Here is an 18,990-nt window from a genome sequence, read left to right as displayed (position 1 = left end):
CTTTGACTAAGTGATCACTCGCAAACTCGTGCGTTCTTTGACTCTGCGCCCTTGATTTTTGTAGTTTTTCATTAAATCTTGCACTCTTCCGCCCTTCCTGATTAACTCGCAAAGAATACTAAAAAAATGTTTATCCTTTTCGCGTTTTGAACAGTTCCAACAGCCTAAAACAACGAGTGTCGCGTATTTAATGAGCCGGACGTGACGTCAGCTGACTACAACCTACAGAACCATTGCTGTGTTCTAAGAGAGCACAGCTTGTAGCTTCAATGTGCACATTTGCACAGTTTTTCTGACAGTGATGTTCATATAAGATTACCAAAGTTTCTGGACTACAGAGTGCACACCCACTAAATTTGAGAAAAAAAAATATTTCCCATATATTAGCCGCACCGCAACTAAGTCGCAGATATATACATTGTAAATTGGGTTATTTAAACAAATATTTTGTCAATATTTATTTAAATATCTTAATTGTTTCCAAATGGTGTCTGTAACACGGCAGTAAAACGGATGATCAAACAACACAGAAGTCATGGTCATGGACCCACTAGCTGCAGAAGCTAGCTCTCCAATCAGCTAAACAGACTCAATAATTCCACAGTGACTTTTTGGTGAATTTACTGAGGAATCGGTGAAACTGAAACAATACAAAAAGAATGGCATTGTGAGTTAATAATACTAACACAGACACTCGTAAACCTGCTGGTATATTAGCTGATGCTAACGATGCTAGCTTGATTACGTTACCATAGCATGTACAAATATGCATGAAAACACTCCTACAGACGGCGCACATGGGACGGTTGATGTATGAAGAATCCGTACGAGTAGAAACGCTATCGACGGCTAGAAGACCGAACGGCTACTGTACTTCCGGTAGGTTTAATAGCGCAGTCTAAACAGAAGGGCATGGCAGCACCTGCAGTGAGCAAACCCGTCAAAAAGATAGCGGCAGACCACAAATTGAGTGTGTTTTTGTTGTTTCAACTATTCACATTATGGTCAGCTGTCAATAAGGAAAAATCCATACATTTGCCGCACCGTTTTATAAGCCACAGGGTTCAAAGTTGAGGAAGAAGTAGCGGCCTATAGTCCGGAATTTACAATAAATTGGGGTAAGGCCTAAAATCTCTTAAAAAAAATTCACAAAAACCTCAATAATAATTAGTTCCTCTACTTTTTTAAAGAAAATAAATGACAGTGATAATTGAAAAGAAGTTTTGTTTTTATTTTATTCAATAACCGAAGAACCGCATCTTTGGCGACGTGCAGAGTAATTGCTTTAGTGATCGCTTTCTTGTGTCAATGATTCCACCTCACTAAGCTGCAAGAGTTTCTGTTTTTACGTTTTTGTTTGCCTTGTAACTAGGGATGTCCGATAATGGCTTTTTTGCCGATATCCCGATATTGTCCAACTCTTAATTACCCATACCGATATCAACCGATACTGATATATACAGTCGTGGAATTAACACATTATTATGCCTAATTTGGACAACCAGGTATGGTAAAGATAAGGTCCTTTTTAAAAAATAATAATAAAATAAAACAAGATAAATTAAAAACATTTTCTTGAATAAAAAAGAAAGTAAAACAATATAAAAACAGTTACATAGGAACTAGTAATTAATGAAAATGAGTAAAATGAAGTGTTAAAGGTTAGTACTATTAGTGGAGCAGCAGCACGCACAATCATGTGTGCTTACGGACTGTATCCCTTGCAGACTGTATTGATATATATTGATATATAATGTAGGAACCAAAATATTAATAACAGAAAGAAACGACCCTTTTGTGTGAATGAGTGTAAATGAGGAGGGAGGTTTTTTTGGGTTGGTGCACTAATTGTAAGTGTATCTTGTGTTTTTTATGTTGATTTAATAAAAATAAAAAAAATAAAAAAACCCTGATACCGATGATAAAAAAAACGATACAGATCATTTCCGATATTACATTTTAGAGCATTTATCTGCAGGCTGATATTATCGGACATCTCTACTTGTAACGAGTAGCCCTTCCCCCACTCGGCCTTCAAGTTTGCAGACACTTTTGTTGCAAAGCCAAACCACACTTTTCCTTTCTTTGGAACGAACGTCCCTCTCTCGTTAGCGTTAGCCATGTTGAGCTATGTGTGTGTGAGTCCCCCTAAGGAAATAACGGGGGAGGGCGGAAGCTGCTGGGGGCAAAAATATGAATAACAGATTTTTTTCTTTAAATTGTCTGCAAGAAAAAACTCGCCCATGTTGTTTGCTAATGGGGAAAGATGTTAATGACTCTTGTTTTCATGTGAGCATTTGAGCTAGCGCCAGTCAGTTTGTGGGTTTATCATTAACTCCGTTTATCGTGACTTTAGTGAGAAAGTGGGCGGAGCTTTGTGCGACGCCTCGCCATCATCCTCTCCCTCCTGTGGTTCAGCCGGCCGTCGTCCACAGGAAGTGGCGTGGAAGGCCTGGGCGGAGGTCTAGACGCGTTCTCATGAGTGTGGTTTTGTGGCGCAGACGCTGAAGCGCAAGGAGAAGGAGTTTGAGCACGAGATGGAGCGGCTGGCGAGGGAAAAGATCGCCACTCAGCAGCGTCTGGCCGAGCTGAAGAACGAGCTGAGTCAGTGCATGGACGTGATGGAGATCGACCGCGTCCTGAGACAGACCATCCAGCCCGAGGACGACCAGGCGTCCACGTCCACCGCCTCAGGTACTGCGTCACAATGTGCCCGTGTACTTTCTGCCACCGTGCTGACCCCAGCGCCCTTTTTGCCCACAGAAGGGGAGGACAACCTCGAGCTGGACGTGGACGAGGACGGCCTCGCCCCACTTGTCCCCACACCGCTCGCCAGAGTGCTGACGGCGGCCCCCATCCTGCAAACGCAGCCGCTGCTGGCCCCCCACCTGTCCATACAGCACGTGCCCCTACCGCTCTCCGCCGTGCTAGCCACGCCCCCTTCCTCCGTTCCTCCTCCCCCTCAAGCCCTGGCCCCCACCCTCACCCCGGTCTTGCCCCCCTCTCAGCCGCCAGCCGTGCAGGTGCAGCCCACCGTCATCGCCCACGCGGCCGTGTCCCACCCCTCCGTCATCCAGGCCGTCAGTCACGCCATGCCGGCCAATCACAAGCACCTGACGCACATCGCCCCCTCCCCCATCGCTGCCGCCCCGCAGCCAATCGCGGTGGCCTCGCCGGCCCACCAGCCCATCGGACACATCACCGTCCACCCGGTGGCTCACCTCCAGTCCCGCCTCCCCACGCTGTACCCGCAGGCCATGTCGGTGTCCCAGCCGACGATGGTGAGCCACATCACGCACACCTTTGCCCACCACGCGCTGCCGCATGTGCAGGCCAACCCCCAAGCCAACGCCATCGGGGCGCAAGTGAATAATGCCACCGTGGTCGGCCAGGGCAAGCCCACGGCGATGCTGGCGCCCCACCCGCAGCTGGTCGGCCAGGCGGCCGTACTCAACCCCGTCACCATGGTTACGGTTCCCACTTTCCCCGTCAGCACAATCAAGCTCGCCTGAGCGAGGACGAGGACGCTTCCGGGAGGTGGAGTCCAGATGGCAGCCCCGCCCCCCCCCAAGCCGAAGCACTAACAAGCTCCGCCCGACACTACGCCTCCTCAGCGAGCCAATCAGGTCTTCTCTGACGCGAGGGCGCCCTCTGTTGCACGCAACACAAACTACCTGCACAGGTAAGCAGCTGCTGCGAAGGAAGAACATTCTAGAGAGCTTTTGGAGGATAAACACGGGAAGGAAAAAAACGCTGTGAACGTCAAAAAAAAAAAGATTTTTCTTCGAATGGAGGCCACACCCACTTTTCTGTGTGTGTTATTGCGCATCCACACTCTTTTCAACACTGTGACGACTATGAGCGTATGAAAAAGAAATATTTTCATTTCCCAATTTTTTTTCCCCCCCAGACTGAAAGCAGGTGTGGAAAAAGCAAGATGTTAACCCAATTTTGTCTAATATTCAGTTTTGTAACGTGCGTACGAATGTTTTTGTCACACCATGCACGCCGGGGCGTTTTGAGTCTGTTGCTTTTTATTATTCATGCTTGTTTCTCTTCAGTTGTTCTGCATGTAGCTTGATTTCCTCCGTGTGCGGGACCATGTAGAATACTGTAGAACCTGGGCAGGATCTTGGACCTCATGCTATATTGATATTATATATTAATATAAACGGTGTTTTCCCTATGGAGAAAGTTAAGTTATATAAGGCCTGTGCACTGTGGGCTGCCTTTCAGGTCCAACTGTCCACTCTAAGACATGACATCATGATATACAAATATAAATGATTTATGCTGATGAAATAGTAAAGATTCCTAATAAATCTTATTACATTTACAACAATTCTGCTTTATCGAGCGAAGCGTTGTTTATTTGGACCACTTTGCTACTATAGCCACTAGATGGCAGTACAAACCATTACAAAAAAAGACCCAGGGCCTCCTGAGGACAGCAAAAGAAGGAAGACCTGCTCCGAGTGCTCTGGTCAGTAAGCTCATTGTCACTTCATCATCCATAAAGTTTCATCATCACCTTCTTTCTCTTTCCTCATGTCTGACCGCCGTGCATCTGCTCCTGAATCCTCTCCAGGACCTCCTGCATCCGTCTCAGCTGCACACAAATCAACTCCCATGAGACTTGCTGTGCTGCAAATGGTTGAGTGCTCTGAGTACACTTCAGTCAGTATACGGGGTGTACAAAGTGCGGCCCCTTTAACGGCCCATTAAAAAACACTATTCAAAATGTGGAATAAAAGAGAAAACACAAAAAGTTGACACTAATAACACAACGCTACCATGCAGGCTGGTTTTTCCTTAAAACTGTCATTGCTCAAAAAATAATAATGAACCAAAATCAGTTGTTATGAATTATTGACCTATTTAAAACGCAAATTATTTCACATCGAATATTCCACTTTGAACATTTTTTTCGTAGAAAATATTGCATATTTTATTTTGTTGGGCATAAAATAACATGAAAAAAATAAAAACTCATAATCGACAAATACATCTGAAATTGATCTAAAGATTTAAGAGTTAAAATTTAAAAAAAAATGTATGATCTATTTTTAATAATGTTTCTTGGACCTTTGAGATTTTTAGTGGATTTATAAAAATAAAAAAAATTAATTCAAACAAATGTTATGAATTACTGACCTATTTAAGACTCCAATGACTTCACATCCAATATTCAACTTTGAACATTTTTTTTATAGAAAATATTGCATATTTTATTTTGTTGGGCATAAAATAACATGAACAAATAAAAACGTATAATCGACAAATACATCTGAAATTGATCTAAAGATTTAAGAGTTAAAAAAAAATAAAAATGTATGATCTATTTTTAATAATGTTTCTTGGACCTTTGAGATTTTTAGTGGATTTAAAAAAAATAAAATAATGAATTCAAACAAATGTTATAAATTACTGACCTATTTAAGACTCCAATGACTTCACATCCAATATTCAACTTTGAACATTTTTTTATAGAAAATATTGCATATTTTATTTTGTTGGGCATAAAATAACATTAAAAAAACAAACTTATAATCGACAAATACATCTGAAATTGATCTAAAGATTTGAGAGTTAAAATTTAAAAAAAAGTATGATCTATTTTTAATAATGTTTCTTGGACCTATGAGATTTTTAGTGGATTTAAAAAAAAAAAAAAATTAATTCAAACAAATGTTATGAATTACTGACCTATTTAAGACTCCAATGACTTCACATCCAATATTCAACTTTGAACATTTTTTTTATAGAAAATATTGCATATTTTATTTTGTTGGGCATAAAATAACATGAAAAAATAAAAACTTATAATCGACAAATACATCTGAAATTGATCTAAAGATTTAAGAGTTAAAATAAAATAAAAATGTATGATCTATTTTTAATAATGTTTCTTGGACCTTTGAGATTTTTAGTGGATTTAAAAAAAATAAAATAATGAATTCAAACAAATGTTATGAATTACTGACCTATTTAAGACTCCAATGACTTCACATCCAATATTCAACTTTGAACATTTTTTTATAGAAAATATTGCATATTTTATTTTGTTGGGCATAAAATAACATTAAAAAAACAAACTTATAATCGACAAATACATCTGAAATTGATCTAAAGATTTGAGAGTTAAAATTTAAAAAAAAGTATGATCTATTTTTAATAATGTTTCTTGGACCTATGAGATTTTTAGTGGATTTAAAAAAATTAAAAAAAATTATTTCAAACAAATGTTATGAATTACTGACCTATTTAAGACTCCAATGACTTCACATCCAATATTCAACTTTGAACATTTTTTTATAGAAAATATTGCATATTTTATTTTGTTGGGCATAAAATAACATTAAAAAAACAAACTTATAATCGACAAATACATCTGAAATTGATCTAAAGATTTGAGAGTTAAAATTTAAAAAAAAGTATGATCTATTTTTAATAATGTTTCTTGGACCTTTGAGATTTTTAGTGGATTTAAAAAAATAATAATAATGAATTCAAACAAATGTTATGAATTACTGACCTATTTAAGACTCCAATGACTTCACATCCAATATTCAACTTTGACAATTTTTTTTATAGAAAATATTGCATATTTTATTTTGTTGGGCATAAAATAACATGAACAAATAAAAACGTATAATCGACAAATACATCTGAAATTGATCTAAAGATTTAAGAGTTAAAATAAAATAAAAATGTATGATCTATTTTTAATAATGTTTCTTGGACCTTTGAGATTTTCAGTGGATTTAAAAAAAAAAAAAAATGAATTCAAACAAATGTTATGAATTACTGACCTATTTAAGACTCCAATGACTTCACATCCAATATTCAACTTTGACAATTTTTTTATAGAAAATATTGCATTATTTTATTTTGTTGGGCATAAAACAAAACAAAAATAACACAAAACAATAAAAACGTATAATCGACAAATCTGAAATTGATCTAAAGATTTAAGAGCTAAAATAAATAAAAAATGTATGACCTATTATATACTGTTATACTTTTTCTTGGATCCTTGAGAATTTTAGTGGGATTTATTTTCTTTCAACTGTCATTGATGAAAAATTAATGAATTCAAACACGTTATGAATTATTGACCTACTTAAGGCGCAAATTATTTCACATCAAATATTCCACTTTGAACATTATTTTGTAGAAACGAGCTGAGTCGGTGCATGGACGTGATGGAGATCGACCGCGTCCTGAGACAGACCATCCAGCCCGAAGACGACCAGGCGTCCACGTCCACCGCCTCAGGTACTGCGTCACAATGTGCCCATGTACTTTCTGCCACCGTCCTTACCCCAGCGCCCTTTTTGACCTATTTTTAATACTTTTTCTTGGATCCTTGCGAATTTTAATGGGATTTATTTTCTTTCAACTGTCATTGATGAAAAAATAATGAATTCAAACACGTTATGAATTATTGACCTACTTAAGGCGCACATTATTTCACATCAAATATTCCACTTTGAACATTATTTTGTAGAAAATATTGCATATTTTATTTTGTTGGGCATAAAACAAAAAAATAACATGAAAAAATAAAAACTTATGATCGACAAATTAGATCTGAAATTGATGTAAAGATTTAAGAGTTAAAAAAAAAATGTATTACCTATTTTTAATATTTTTTCTTGGATCCTTGAGAATTTTTGTGGGATTTTTTTTTCTTTAAACTGTCATTGATGAAAACATAATGAATTCAAACAAATGTTATAAATTACTGACCTAAGGCTCCAATGACCACATCAAATGTTGCACTTTAACATGTTCTCTGTGGAAAATATTGCATTTTTTACATAAAAACCGGGTTGTTTTCTTTTAGTTTTGTTTTAACAAAATGTGCATAAAATATTTTTTTAAAAAACGATAAAAATTTAGTCATTGATAAGTGAGTTATTGATGATTTGAGGACTGAGTACTCATTGATAAAGTGATACATTTAAGAGTGACTGAGTCATTGATATGTGAGTCACTTATAAGTGAGTCGTTTATGAGTGAGTGATGACTGAGTGAGTCATTGATAAGTGGTTCATTGATAATTGAGTGGGTCATTGACGACTGAGTACCTATTGATAAGTGACAAGAGTCATTGATGACTGAAAGAGTCATTGATATGTGCGTCATTTGAGTAAATAATGACCGAGTGAGTCATTGGTAAGTAATTCATTCATGACTAAGTGAGTCATTGATCATTGATGACTAAGTGAGTCATTGATCATTGAGTCATTGATGACTAAGTGAGTCATTGATTACTGAGTACTCATTGATAAGTAAGTCATTTAAGAGTTACTATGTCATTGAATGACTGAAAGAGTCATTGATAAGTGAGTCATTTATAAGTGAGTGATAAGTGAGTCATTGATGACTGCGTGAGTCATTGATTACGGAGTACTTATTGATAAGTAAGAGTTACGGTGTCATTGATGACTGAAAGAGTCATCGTTGACTAAGTCATCAATACGTTTTAGAGTCATTTATGGCTGAGTGAGTCATTGATATGTGAATCATTGACGAGTGAGTGAATTAGACAATGATGAAAAAGCGAGTCATAGTCATAGAAGTTAGTGATTCATTGTTGAGTGAGTCATTGGTGACTGACTAGACAATAAGTGAGTCATTGATGACAAGTGAGTCATTGATGGATAAGTCATTAATAAGTCATTCATTTATGATAGTGTGAATCATTGATAAGTTAATGAGTCATTGATGACTGAGTGAGTCACTGATGACTGGGTGATAACAAGTGAGTCATTTGATAAGTGAGTCATTGATGGCTAAGTCATTGATAAGTGATTCATTTATGCTAGTGTGAGTCACTGATGACTGGGTGATAACAAGTGACTCATTTGATAAGTGAGTCATTGATGGCTAAGTCATTGATAAGTGATTCATTTATGCTAGTGTGAGTCATTGATGACTGGGTGATAACAAGTGAGTCATTTGATAAGTGAGTCATTGATGGCTAAGTCATTGATAAGTGATTCATTTATGCTAGTGTGAGTCATTGATGAGTGACTCATTGATGACTGAGTGAGTCATTGATCCGTTAGTGAGTCATTGATGGATGAGTGAATTAGTCATTAGGGAATAAGTGAGTCACTGATGACTGCGTGAGTCAATGATAACCGTACCTCCTCATTTTTTTCAAAAATGAGTCTTTCTTTCTCCGAGTCAAAGGCGGCGAGGGGTAGCGGGACGTCGACGTCGCCTCCTTCTCGACACTTCTCCCGCAAGCTAAGGCACAGACAAACAGGAAGTGAGGTCAATCCCACAATGCATTGCTCACGAACCTCCCTGACTCGCCTGCGCTCCCTCTCCTGGACCACCATGCGCGTCATGTTCTGGATGCACTGAGCCCGGTAGTTCTCGTAGTGGCTCTCCCGGGTCACGTCCTTCAGGTCCTGCATGTGCGTCCTCACCAGCATGTCCCTCAGCAGCAGGAAGTCCGAGTGAGCCGGACTCTCCACTGAACGAGCAACGAGACGCTCGGTGAGCAACGGTACGGGTGCCGAGCGAGCGTTTAAACACGGGAGCGGGAACGAGATACCTTCTACCACACCCCAGGGGTACGCGCGACCCTTCACCCTGCGACCTTTACTCTCCACCAGGACGTTGCTCCCGATCACGGCGAAGGGGACGCTGTCCTGCGGGGGAGGCAGACCGCAGAGAAGTCAGCAAGTGAGGACAGCATGAGGCCGAGAGCTGACTGAGGAACCTTGAGGAGCTGGTCCTGCCTCTTGAAGTCCTCGTCCTCGTCCGAGTCGCACTCTGCAAACTGGTAGATGTCGATGCCGAAGCGACGCATCTCCTCACGGACCTGGACCACGTGGGGACAAAGACAGTGTCAACCCTCAGACTGGAGGTGAGGGACTACTTAGGACTGGAGTCCAAGGTCTGTTTCCCACCTTCATCTTCTTCCTGCAGACCTCAGCTGGGGTCAAACTGTCCGCTTTGGCCAACACAGGAATGATGTTGACTTTGTCATGCAAGGCTCTCATGCACTCCACGTCCAGAGGACGCAGCCTGGGGCGACACAAACGTGGAATCATGTGATGACTCACACTGTTAAGTACACTTCATTAAGTACACTGTGTACTTTTTGTGTGTACTTTCTTTAGCTTGTGCACATTTCAACAGTGAATGATAGGGGTGCACAAAAAATGGATTCACATCCGAACCGTGATTCTCATTCAGACCGATTCATAATTTAAAAAAAAAAAAAATCGATAAAAATACACACATACATACATACATATATATATATATATATATATATATATATATATATATATATATATATATATATATATATATATATATATATATATATATATATATATATATATAATAAATTAAATTAAAAAAAATTAAATTAAAAAACCGATACCGATAAAAAAAAAAAACCGATAAAAATACACACATACATATATATATATATATATATATATATATATATATATATATATATATATTTAATAAATTTAATTTAAAAAAATTAAATTAAAAAACTGATACCGATAAAAAAAAAAAAACGATAAAAAAAAGATAGATACAAAAAAACGATACCGATAATTTCCGATATTACACTTTAAAGCATTATCTCTAATATATATATATATATATATATATATATATATATTAGAGATGTCCGATAATATCGGCCTGCCGATAATATCGGCTGATATATGCATTAAAATGTAATATCGGAAATTATCAGTATCGGTTTTTTTATTATCGGTATCGGTTGGGTTTTTTTTTTTTTTTTTTAAATTAAATCAACATAAAAAACACAAGATACACTTACAATTAGTGCACCAACCCAAAAAACCTCCCTCCCCCATTTACACTCATTCACACAAAAGGGTTGTTTCTTTCTGTTATTAATATTCTGGTTCCTACATTATATATCAATATATATCAATACAGTCTGCAAGGGATACAGTCCGTAAGCACACATGATTGTGCGTGCTGCTGGTCCACTAATAGTACTAACCTTTAACAGTTAATTTTACTCATTTTCATTCATTACTAGTTTCTATGTAACTGTTTTTATATTGTTGTACTTTCTTTTTTATTCAAGAAAATGTTTTTGATTTATTTATCTTATTTTACTAATTTTAAAAAGTACCTTATCTTCACCATACCTGGTTGTCCAAATTAGACGTAATAATGTGTTAATTCCACGACTGCATATATCGGTTGATATCGGTATCGGTTGATATCGGTATCGGTAATTAAAGATTTGGACAATATCAGAATATCGGATATCGGCAAAAAGCCATTATCGGACATCCCTAATACATACATATACATACATATATATATATATATATATATATATATATATATATATATATATATATATATATTTCATTTTTTAATTATTTTTTTTAATTCTATTGTTTTATTTTATTTTAAGTATCAGTAAAAAAAAATCAAAGTGCAACCAGAAGGAGCTCTTAGTATACAAAATAATACATTGCGAAAATCAGTTTGAATCTAGAATCGTGTTAAATCGCAAACCGAATCATGAGGAATGATGAGGAGATCATGTCATTTATTGAACACCAATGCTCTGCTGTTATTGTATCATTCATTTATGATGTCGTATTGAAACTATTGTGTTGAAGTATGGGGAAATTCTTATAAATCTCATCTACAGCCTTTAGTCACTCTGCAGAAAAAGGCCATTAGGATTGTGTCCAATGTTCACTACAGACATCATTCAAATCCACTATTCATGGAGTTAAAGCAACTTAAACTGCACGATGTGATCAACTTTAAAACTGCTCAAATTATGTTTAGGGCATCCCAAAACTCTCTACCATCCAATATACAGAACCTATTCCAGGATAGAGATGCTCACCATAGTTACAGTCTAAGAGGAAACAACAAATTATATTTGCCTAAATTTAGAACAACTTTAAAATCAATGTGCATTTCAGTGCGTGGAGTCAGTCTGTGGAACAACTTAGGGGACGAGTTAAAAACGTGTTCTAACGTGATTCAATTTAAAACACTGTTAAAAAAGAAGTACTGGAGAAGTACAAGGATCAGGACACCTGATCAGGACACCACCATTCTCTGGTATTCCAGTGCTTCAAATTAGACAGAGATTAATGTTTGGTAGCCCCTCCCCTTCCGCTACGTAGGTGGTTAGTGCGCAGTAAAGTGCACTCACCATTTTCAGTGTTCTAAGTTTACATCCGGGTCGTGACAGTGCACTGCGTTTTGCCGTACTGCACTCAAAAGTATGAAAGTACTCCAATAGAGCCACAGATATAGGATTAGTGTGTTTTAGTAAACATGGCACGGGGCTTACTAACCCGTGTCCGTAAGGAGAGATGAAGTAGAGACAGCAGTGGACTCGATTGTCTTGGATGTTCCTCCTGTTGAGGCCGCTCTCGTCCCTGAAGAACTGCTCAAACTGCTGCTCGATGTAGTCTTCTATGTGCTTCCAGCTGGCGGGAACACACACGGGAACAGCTTTAAAATAAAAGCCCGTGGCGTGACCTTGCCCACGAGCACACAATGCTGACCTTTGCATGTTGTTGACGGCGTCTCCAAAGCCTGGCGTGTCGACGATGGTGAGCCTCAGCTTGATGCCCTTCTCCTCGATGCTAATGCTGTGCTTGACGATGCCGACAGTCTGACTGATGCGTTCTGCATTAAATTAAATTAATTAAAATTATAATTTAAAAAATTCCATTTATTAAAAAATTTTTACACACACATTAATACATTTTTTTAATTCTTTAAAACATTTTTTTCAATTAATGACCGTAATATTTTTATTTTTTATTACACACACATACACATTAAACAGATGAAAGACATCAAACACATTCTAAAAAATTACAACTTGTATAGAATGATGTAGAGCTATAACACACATCATTGCTTATCATTCATTCTAGTGTGAATGAATGATGGGTTCTCACTTCTCTGTGAAGCGCTTTGAGTGTCTAGAAAAGCGCTATACAGTATAAATCGAATCCATTATTATTATCATCAGTTTTTTAATAGACCATGTCAATGGACTCAACCGTAAACAATGGCGGGTGTCTATGTACGCATCCCTGTGGTACTCCTGTGTTCACTGTCATGCCGTTGCGACACACTCGCAACATCATAACCAAATTCTGCTGCAGTTTCTCTACTTTTGAATTCCTAATTCCAACACGTTCATTTCCATTGCTCTTAAGAGTATTTAACAACACAAAATATTAAAGGCGTTACATGTTTTTTTTAGGCAAAATTTGAAAAAAACAAAAACCAAGACGGATGGATGGATAAATGTACAATAGACAAGATCATTTTCAAGTTTTTAAAACTATGACTGGACAATTCATTGGCTTTAATGACATGTTTATTAAATACTATGCTTTTTTTAAACTGCTCAACATAAAATGGACATAAATACAATTTTAATGACAATAATAAAAAAAATACCTGCAGTGCGTTGGTGTATCTCCGACAGAATTTCAATTCTAACTGTAAGAGCACTTGCATTCAGAGGAGAGGAGCTACAATAAGTTTAGATACCAGTTTCACGCATTAATAACACAAAATGTGGATTATTACCATAATACATGTTTCTGGTATTCTGTACATTACACGTTACAAAAGTTAATGGTCTTTATATCGCCGCATGACAAATGTCTTAACCTTCTCTATTACTAAAATGTAACATTCAACCTGCTAAACATTCTATAATTGAGGTGTGTCAACCGGAACATGTTGTAAAAAAATATATACATCACCCCTCCCAGGTGAGATGCATCATTTATGATCTACAATAAACTTCCAGGGGAAACGCCTCGTCAGTCGATCAAGTCGAAATTGTACATAGGGTTGTGATCACGGCGCCGCTATAAATAGTTTGTCTGCATTAGCGCTTATAATAACAATATTAGTAATACTTGGTTAATATTCAAATAACAAAATGTAAATGGAGTATTGTTGGCACTTTTTGGATAGTTATTTATTGGATTTTATGGGCGGAATAGAGGACCTCCCATTGGCTCCGTTGTAGCCGTACTTTTATTTATAATGCATGAAAAACAAAAAATCCATGTGTCGTCGTGTCTTTCGTGATTGTGAAAGAAAGGCAAAATTCCCCCAAAAATGCAGTTCCCCTTTAAAAGTACCGTATTTTCCGCACTATAAGGCGCACCTTCAATGAATGCCATATTTTAAAACTTTGTTCATATATAAGGCGCACCGCATTGTAAGGCGCATAGAATAGACGCTACAGTAGAGGCTGGGGTTACGTTATGCATCCATTAGATGGAGCTGCGCTAAAGGGAATGTCAACAAAACAGTAAGATAGGTCAGTCAAAATTTATTAATAGATTACAAACCAGCGTTCTGACAACTCTGTTCACTCCCAAAATGAATAAACAGCTGTTTTATTATTTTCCCCGAGGTAAAGTCGGTGACGTGGTGTTTTGTGTATCCTTCAACAACAGCAAGGTATAACATGTAGTGCAACATTTATATCACATAGTAAAGGGGAACTTTTCCCTGATTCGATAAACACGTAAAAAACAGTGATACTGTTACGGTAAATCAAACGTTAGTGCAATCACAATATAGTAACACTCGAAATAGTGCAGAGCAATAACAATATATCAATAACTCAACGTTGCTCAAACGTTAATGTCACACAACACAACACACAAAATAAACATGTAAAGCTCACTTTATGAAGTTATTCCTCATCCAAGAATCCCCCGAATTCTTCTTCTTCAGTGTCCGAATTAAACAGTTGGGCGACGACATCCAACATGTCTCCATCTTGTCGAAGTCGTCATTAATCGAGTCAGTGTCGCTGCTGCTCTATTCCCGTGTTCTACTGCGTGACTGATCATCTTAAGTTTAAACTCTGCATCGTAAGCATGTCTCTTAATAGGAGCCATTTTGGGGTCTTTACATAAACAAATAAATGGAAATGATACGGCACGCCTCGCGCAGTCATATATCCCAGCATGCACCGCGCGCTTCTTCTTCTTCTCCGGGGGCGGCTGCTTACCGTAGAAGAAGAAGTTCTTCTTCTACGGGGGAAAATGAAGTCGGCGGCTGCTTACCGTAGTTGCGTTTGATTGATTGATTGAAACTTTTACCTGTTGTAGGCTCAATATTGGTCCATATATAAGGCGCACCGGATTATAAGGCGCACTGTCAGCTTTTGACAAAATTGGAGGTTTTTAGGTGCGCCTTATAGTGCGGAAAATACGGTACATGTTTGTAGCAATAAATATGATTACAACATTTTAACATTATGTATGTGTTCAATTACAGTAAGTGTGTTTATCCTAAACATTCCTGACACTTCATCTTACACACTATAACATTTTTAAGTCTTTTTATTTTTTGGACATATACCACAATAATATTGTACTGTGGCCTTAATACCGTGATAATATCGTATCGTGAGATTTTGATACCGTTACATCGCTAGTGACAATCTACTTTTTATGTGACCAATGCACGAAACTGTAATCTAAACACGTAAGCTCCACTTCTCTGCATGTATTTCCCGCAGTGATGACGTCTCATGGCGATTATGGATGAAAGCGGTCTTGTTTTGTCGGAAGAAGCGACTTTGGACCTGGCCTTTCCTAACGTGCCCTTTTCTTTGCCTGTTCGCTGTTTTTCCCCGCTTGTGGCTCCACTCAACAGCAACTGAACTCAAGATGAATTTTCCCAAGCTACGGAACGGACCGAGGGTCAGACGGGACACGCGTGGAAAAAATGTGCGCCTTTAAAGGGAGTTTTGTAAACGCGTCATTATGGCGTTAACTTTAAAGCCCGAGTCTGTTTACTTGATTCTGCCCAATTTGAGCTCTGCTCACCTTCTGCATTGGGAAGCTTGCGGTCCTTGTAGAGGTCGGTGAGGAACAAGCTGTTGATCAGCGTGGACTTGCCGAGGCCGCTCTCACCTGCGGGGACACAGAGACAATTCGTCGCACCTGTGTGTAATTCATAAGCGTCATATCGTCCGAAGACGTACCTGCTACCATCAGAGTGAAGGTGAAACCTTTTTTCAGCGTCTTCCTGTGAACCTGACTCGGCAACGTAGCGAAACCAACATATTCTTTGTCCTGGTCCTGCACAAACACACATTTTGTTCATCTTCAAGCACACGACGGTCGGGATGAAGAAGCGAACCTCTGGCGAGTCGTAGGAGTCCAAGCGCCCCCAGGGGCTGAGTGGGCGGGAGGCGGGGCTAAGCGGCGAGTCCAGAGAGCCCTGAGACGCGAACGGTCTCCTCGCAGGCTGGAACGATGAATCGGAGCCGACGCGGCTCGGCTTGAGGGGGGCGATCGCAGGGTGGCAGGGTGTGGTGCGTGACACAGGAGGCGGAGTCCCAGGGAGGCTGGGGCGCCGCCCGTTGGCGGTGGCTGCCGCCGCACCCTCGCGGTTGACTGGCATGCTGTGGCCCGAGGGCAGGTCCCTCATGGCGTACGGGAACAGGACGCTGTCTTGGTCCTTCACGGACAGACTGGCCAGCTGGGGGAAAAAAGAGGGAGGGTTACAAGCTTGACCCAAATATAATCAGATCTGTACTGGTTAGGGTTGTCCTGATCCGATATTTGGATCGGATCGGCCGCCGATATTTGCCCAAAAATGCATATCGGCAAGGCATGGGAAAATGCCGATCCAGATCCAGTTTTTTTTTAAATTCCACTTTTCTGCTGCTCCCTAATTTCCGTTCCGCATTTTCCAGCACACCTTCAACACATCCACAGGTCTGTGTCCTAACCGTTAAGACGGCCATGTGAATTAAAAGTTACCGGTAAAAATGTCAGCCGTCTCTGTGCGATATAGAAAATGACTATATCGTGATATTCGAGTATACGTTCTCACGCAGTTGCTTTTAGCTGCTGGAATTACACGACAGGCTCTTCTCACTCTTTCCTGTGTCTCCTTCTCACAGACAGCAAGCGCACCTTCTTACACACGTCACATACTGTCACGACATACGTCAAATACGTATACGCCCTCTCCCAGCAGAGATGTAGCAGCATGGCTAACGTTAGCTGTGATGCTAGCGCAGCCGTGCGAGTGGTAATACGAATGAAGGAAGAATTATTTAATTCCCCCAAAAAACAGCAGGGGGTCCATCGTCTGGCGGTGGTTTGGCTTCAAGTGGGAATATGTCGAACAGACAACCGTAATTTGTCAAGTGTGGAGCAAAAGCGTTGCTATAAAAAGTAGCATTACTGCTAATATGTAGCATCATTTGAAAAGTCACCTGCTAGAGAGTGAAGAGTGCTTACTCCGCATGTCAACATCTCCGTTCGGTGCCACACGCCCACATCATCAAAATGCTGAGGCAAACATTTCCAGATTAACACCGTATGAAAAAATTTTTGATTTTTTTAGTTGTGATTTCTTTCTCTAAATGAATGTTTAAAAGTAGCATATATTAACGCAGAATGAAGAAGAATGTTTTAATGTAGACACATAGAATCATCATACTGCTGTGATTATATGCACCAAGTGTTCATTCAAGGCTAAGGCAAAATATCGAGATATATATCATGTATCGCGATATGGCCTTAAAATATTGTGATATTAAAAAAAGGCCATATCGCCCAGCCCTAGTTCAACGATGCCATTCTATTTTGTGTTTATCCTTCAATAGAAAAGTCAGTTTCTTGTTACCAACCATTGTGTATTATTCAAACTCACCTAATTCAGCTGGCTAGTTGTTATCAAGAGTACTAAAACCCTTTTCAACATGAATCTGACAACAAAGTAGGCTAAATAACTTTAAACTTTAATACATGCTCGGATAGGCCAGTATCGGCCAGTATCGGAAGTGCAAAAACAACATCGGTATCGGATCGGAGGTGCAAAAACTTGGATCGGGACATCCCTAGTACTGGCTGCTGGCGGCCATGTTGTCTCTCTTGGTTGATTAGCGGAACATTTATCCCATGATTCCATTACATCCTAATCCTTCTATCAGACGGACAATCTGGACCACAAAGGCCTCTCCTAATTCGCTCGACCTTTGACACCTCCTCTGCGACATCGCGGCTCGGTTCTGGGACCGATCAGAACCACTCAGCTCACGCCGCCGTGGGCTTAACGACGACTCTCGTCTGGCCTCCTTACCTGTCGTCCGTCATTACCCACAAAGCTTTGCAGGAGCAGCAGCAGCTTAATCCCGCCTCTAATGCCCTAGCAGGGATGGGGGGGTGGGTTGTAGATTTCACAAACAATGGAGCTACAAAGAACACAAACGTCTCTTACCTCCTTTTCTGACAAAGTTGCAGCTGTTACAATGGGGAAAAACACACGTTACTGTACCGATTCAAATGTATACGACTATAAAACCTTGTATCGGCTAGTGTGTATGAAGTTATAAACAAGGTAGTATATGAAGAGGTATAAACAAGCTCCTATTTAAACAGGTGTAAGCAAGCTAGTATATAAACAAGTGTAAACCAACTACAAAGAAGCCACTTTATAAAGAGGTGTCAACATACAGTAGCATAAAGAGGTGTACACAAGCTAGTATTTAACAGGTGTAAACAAGCTAGCATATAAAGAGGTGTACACAAGCTAGTATATAAGGAGATGTAAAAAAAAAAAAGGGGGGGGAAAGCTAGTATTTGAAGAGGTGTAAACAAGCTAGAATATAAAGAGGCGTACACAAGCTAGTATTTGAAGAGGTGTAAACAAGCTAGCATATAAAGAGGCGTACACAAGCTAGAATTTGAACAGGTGTAAACAAGCTGGTAGTACTCGTAGTCAAACTAAACAGATATAAACAAACCTTTGGCGTTGCTGCGGAAGCGAACAGGTGAAGACATGTGCTCCATGGCGCTCACAACAAACACACTAACACGCTAGTACGCGCGCACGCACACACACACACAACAGGGACACACACGCACGACAGGGACACGCACACGATAAGGACACAAAGGCGGGAACACGCGGGTA

The 18,990-nt window shown here is 39.3% G+C and overlaps 2 protein-coding genes across 5 annotated transcripts in view; one reads left to right on the top strand and one right to left on the bottom strand.

Moving 5' to 3' along the window:
- Positions 1-4,334, top strand: part of mntb (MAX network transcriptional repressor b) — a 15,383-nt gene extending 11,049 nt beyond the window's left edge. For both annotated transcript variants that reach the window (XM_062049161.1, XM_062049160.1), the window contains 2 exons: positions 2,502-2,694; positions 2,764-4,334. In XM_062049161.1, coding sequence (XP_061905145.1) covers positions 2,502-2,694; positions 2,764-3,512 — 942 coding nt within the window. In that variant the 3' untranslated portion in view covers positions 3,513-4,334. The remainder of the gene's footprint in view (positions 1-2,501; positions 2,695-2,763) is intronic.
- septin4a (septin 4a) lies at positions 4,032-18,990 on the bottom strand. Of its 3 annotated transcripts, XM_062049162.1 has the most exons (13): positions 18,821-18,990; positions 18,295-18,317; positions 16,201-16,542; positions 16,043-16,139; positions 15,885-15,971; positions 12,567-12,690; positions 12,354-12,488; positions 9,933-10,050; positions 9,743-9,844; positions 9,575-9,671; positions 9,331-9,493; positions 9,159-9,261; positions 4,032-4,609 (listed from the first exon to the last, which is right to left on the bottom strand). In XM_062049162.1, exons 1-13 carry the CDS (start codon positions 18,864-18,866, stop codon positions 4,547-4,549), a joined length of 1,500 nt encoding a protein of 499 aa, XP_061905146.1. In that variant the 5' UTR covers positions 18,867-18,990; the 3' UTR covers positions 4,032-4,546. The 3 variants fall into 3 exon arrangements, with proteins under 3 accessions (XP_061905146.1, XP_061905149.1, XP_061905148.1); XM_062049165.1 differs by lacking the exons at positions 18,295-18,317; positions 18,821-18,990 and adding an exon at positions 18,157-18,221; XM_062049164.1 differs by lacking the exon at positions 18,295-18,317 and having other exon boundaries at positions 4,034-4,609; positions 18,821-18,978.

This window comes from Entelurus aequoreus, linkage group LG05 (genome assembly GCF_033978785.1).
Source record: "Entelurus aequoreus isolate RoL-2023_Sb linkage group LG05, RoL_Eaeq_v1.1, whole genome shotgun sequence".
NCBI lineage: Eukaryota > Metazoa > Chordata > Actinopteri > Syngnathiformes > Syngnathidae > Entelurus > Entelurus aequoreus.
The sequence above is the reverse complement of the archived record's forward strand: the minus strand, read 5'-3'. Positions and strand labels throughout refer to the sequence as shown.

Coding starts and splice junctions, on each gene's coding strand:
- septin4a (XM_062049162.1), bottom strand. CDS start 18,866: ATGGAGCACATGTCTTCACCTGTTCGCTTCCGCAGCAACGCCAAAG. Junction 15,972..16,042: donor CTTCACTCTGATGGTAGCAG/GTACGTCTTCGG, acceptor GTGTCCCCGCAG/GTGAGAGCGGCCTCGGCAAG. Junction 10,051..12,353: donor ATCTCTCCTTACGGACACGG/GTTAGTAAGCCC, acceptor GTGTCGCCCCAG/GCTGCGTCCTCTGGACGTGG.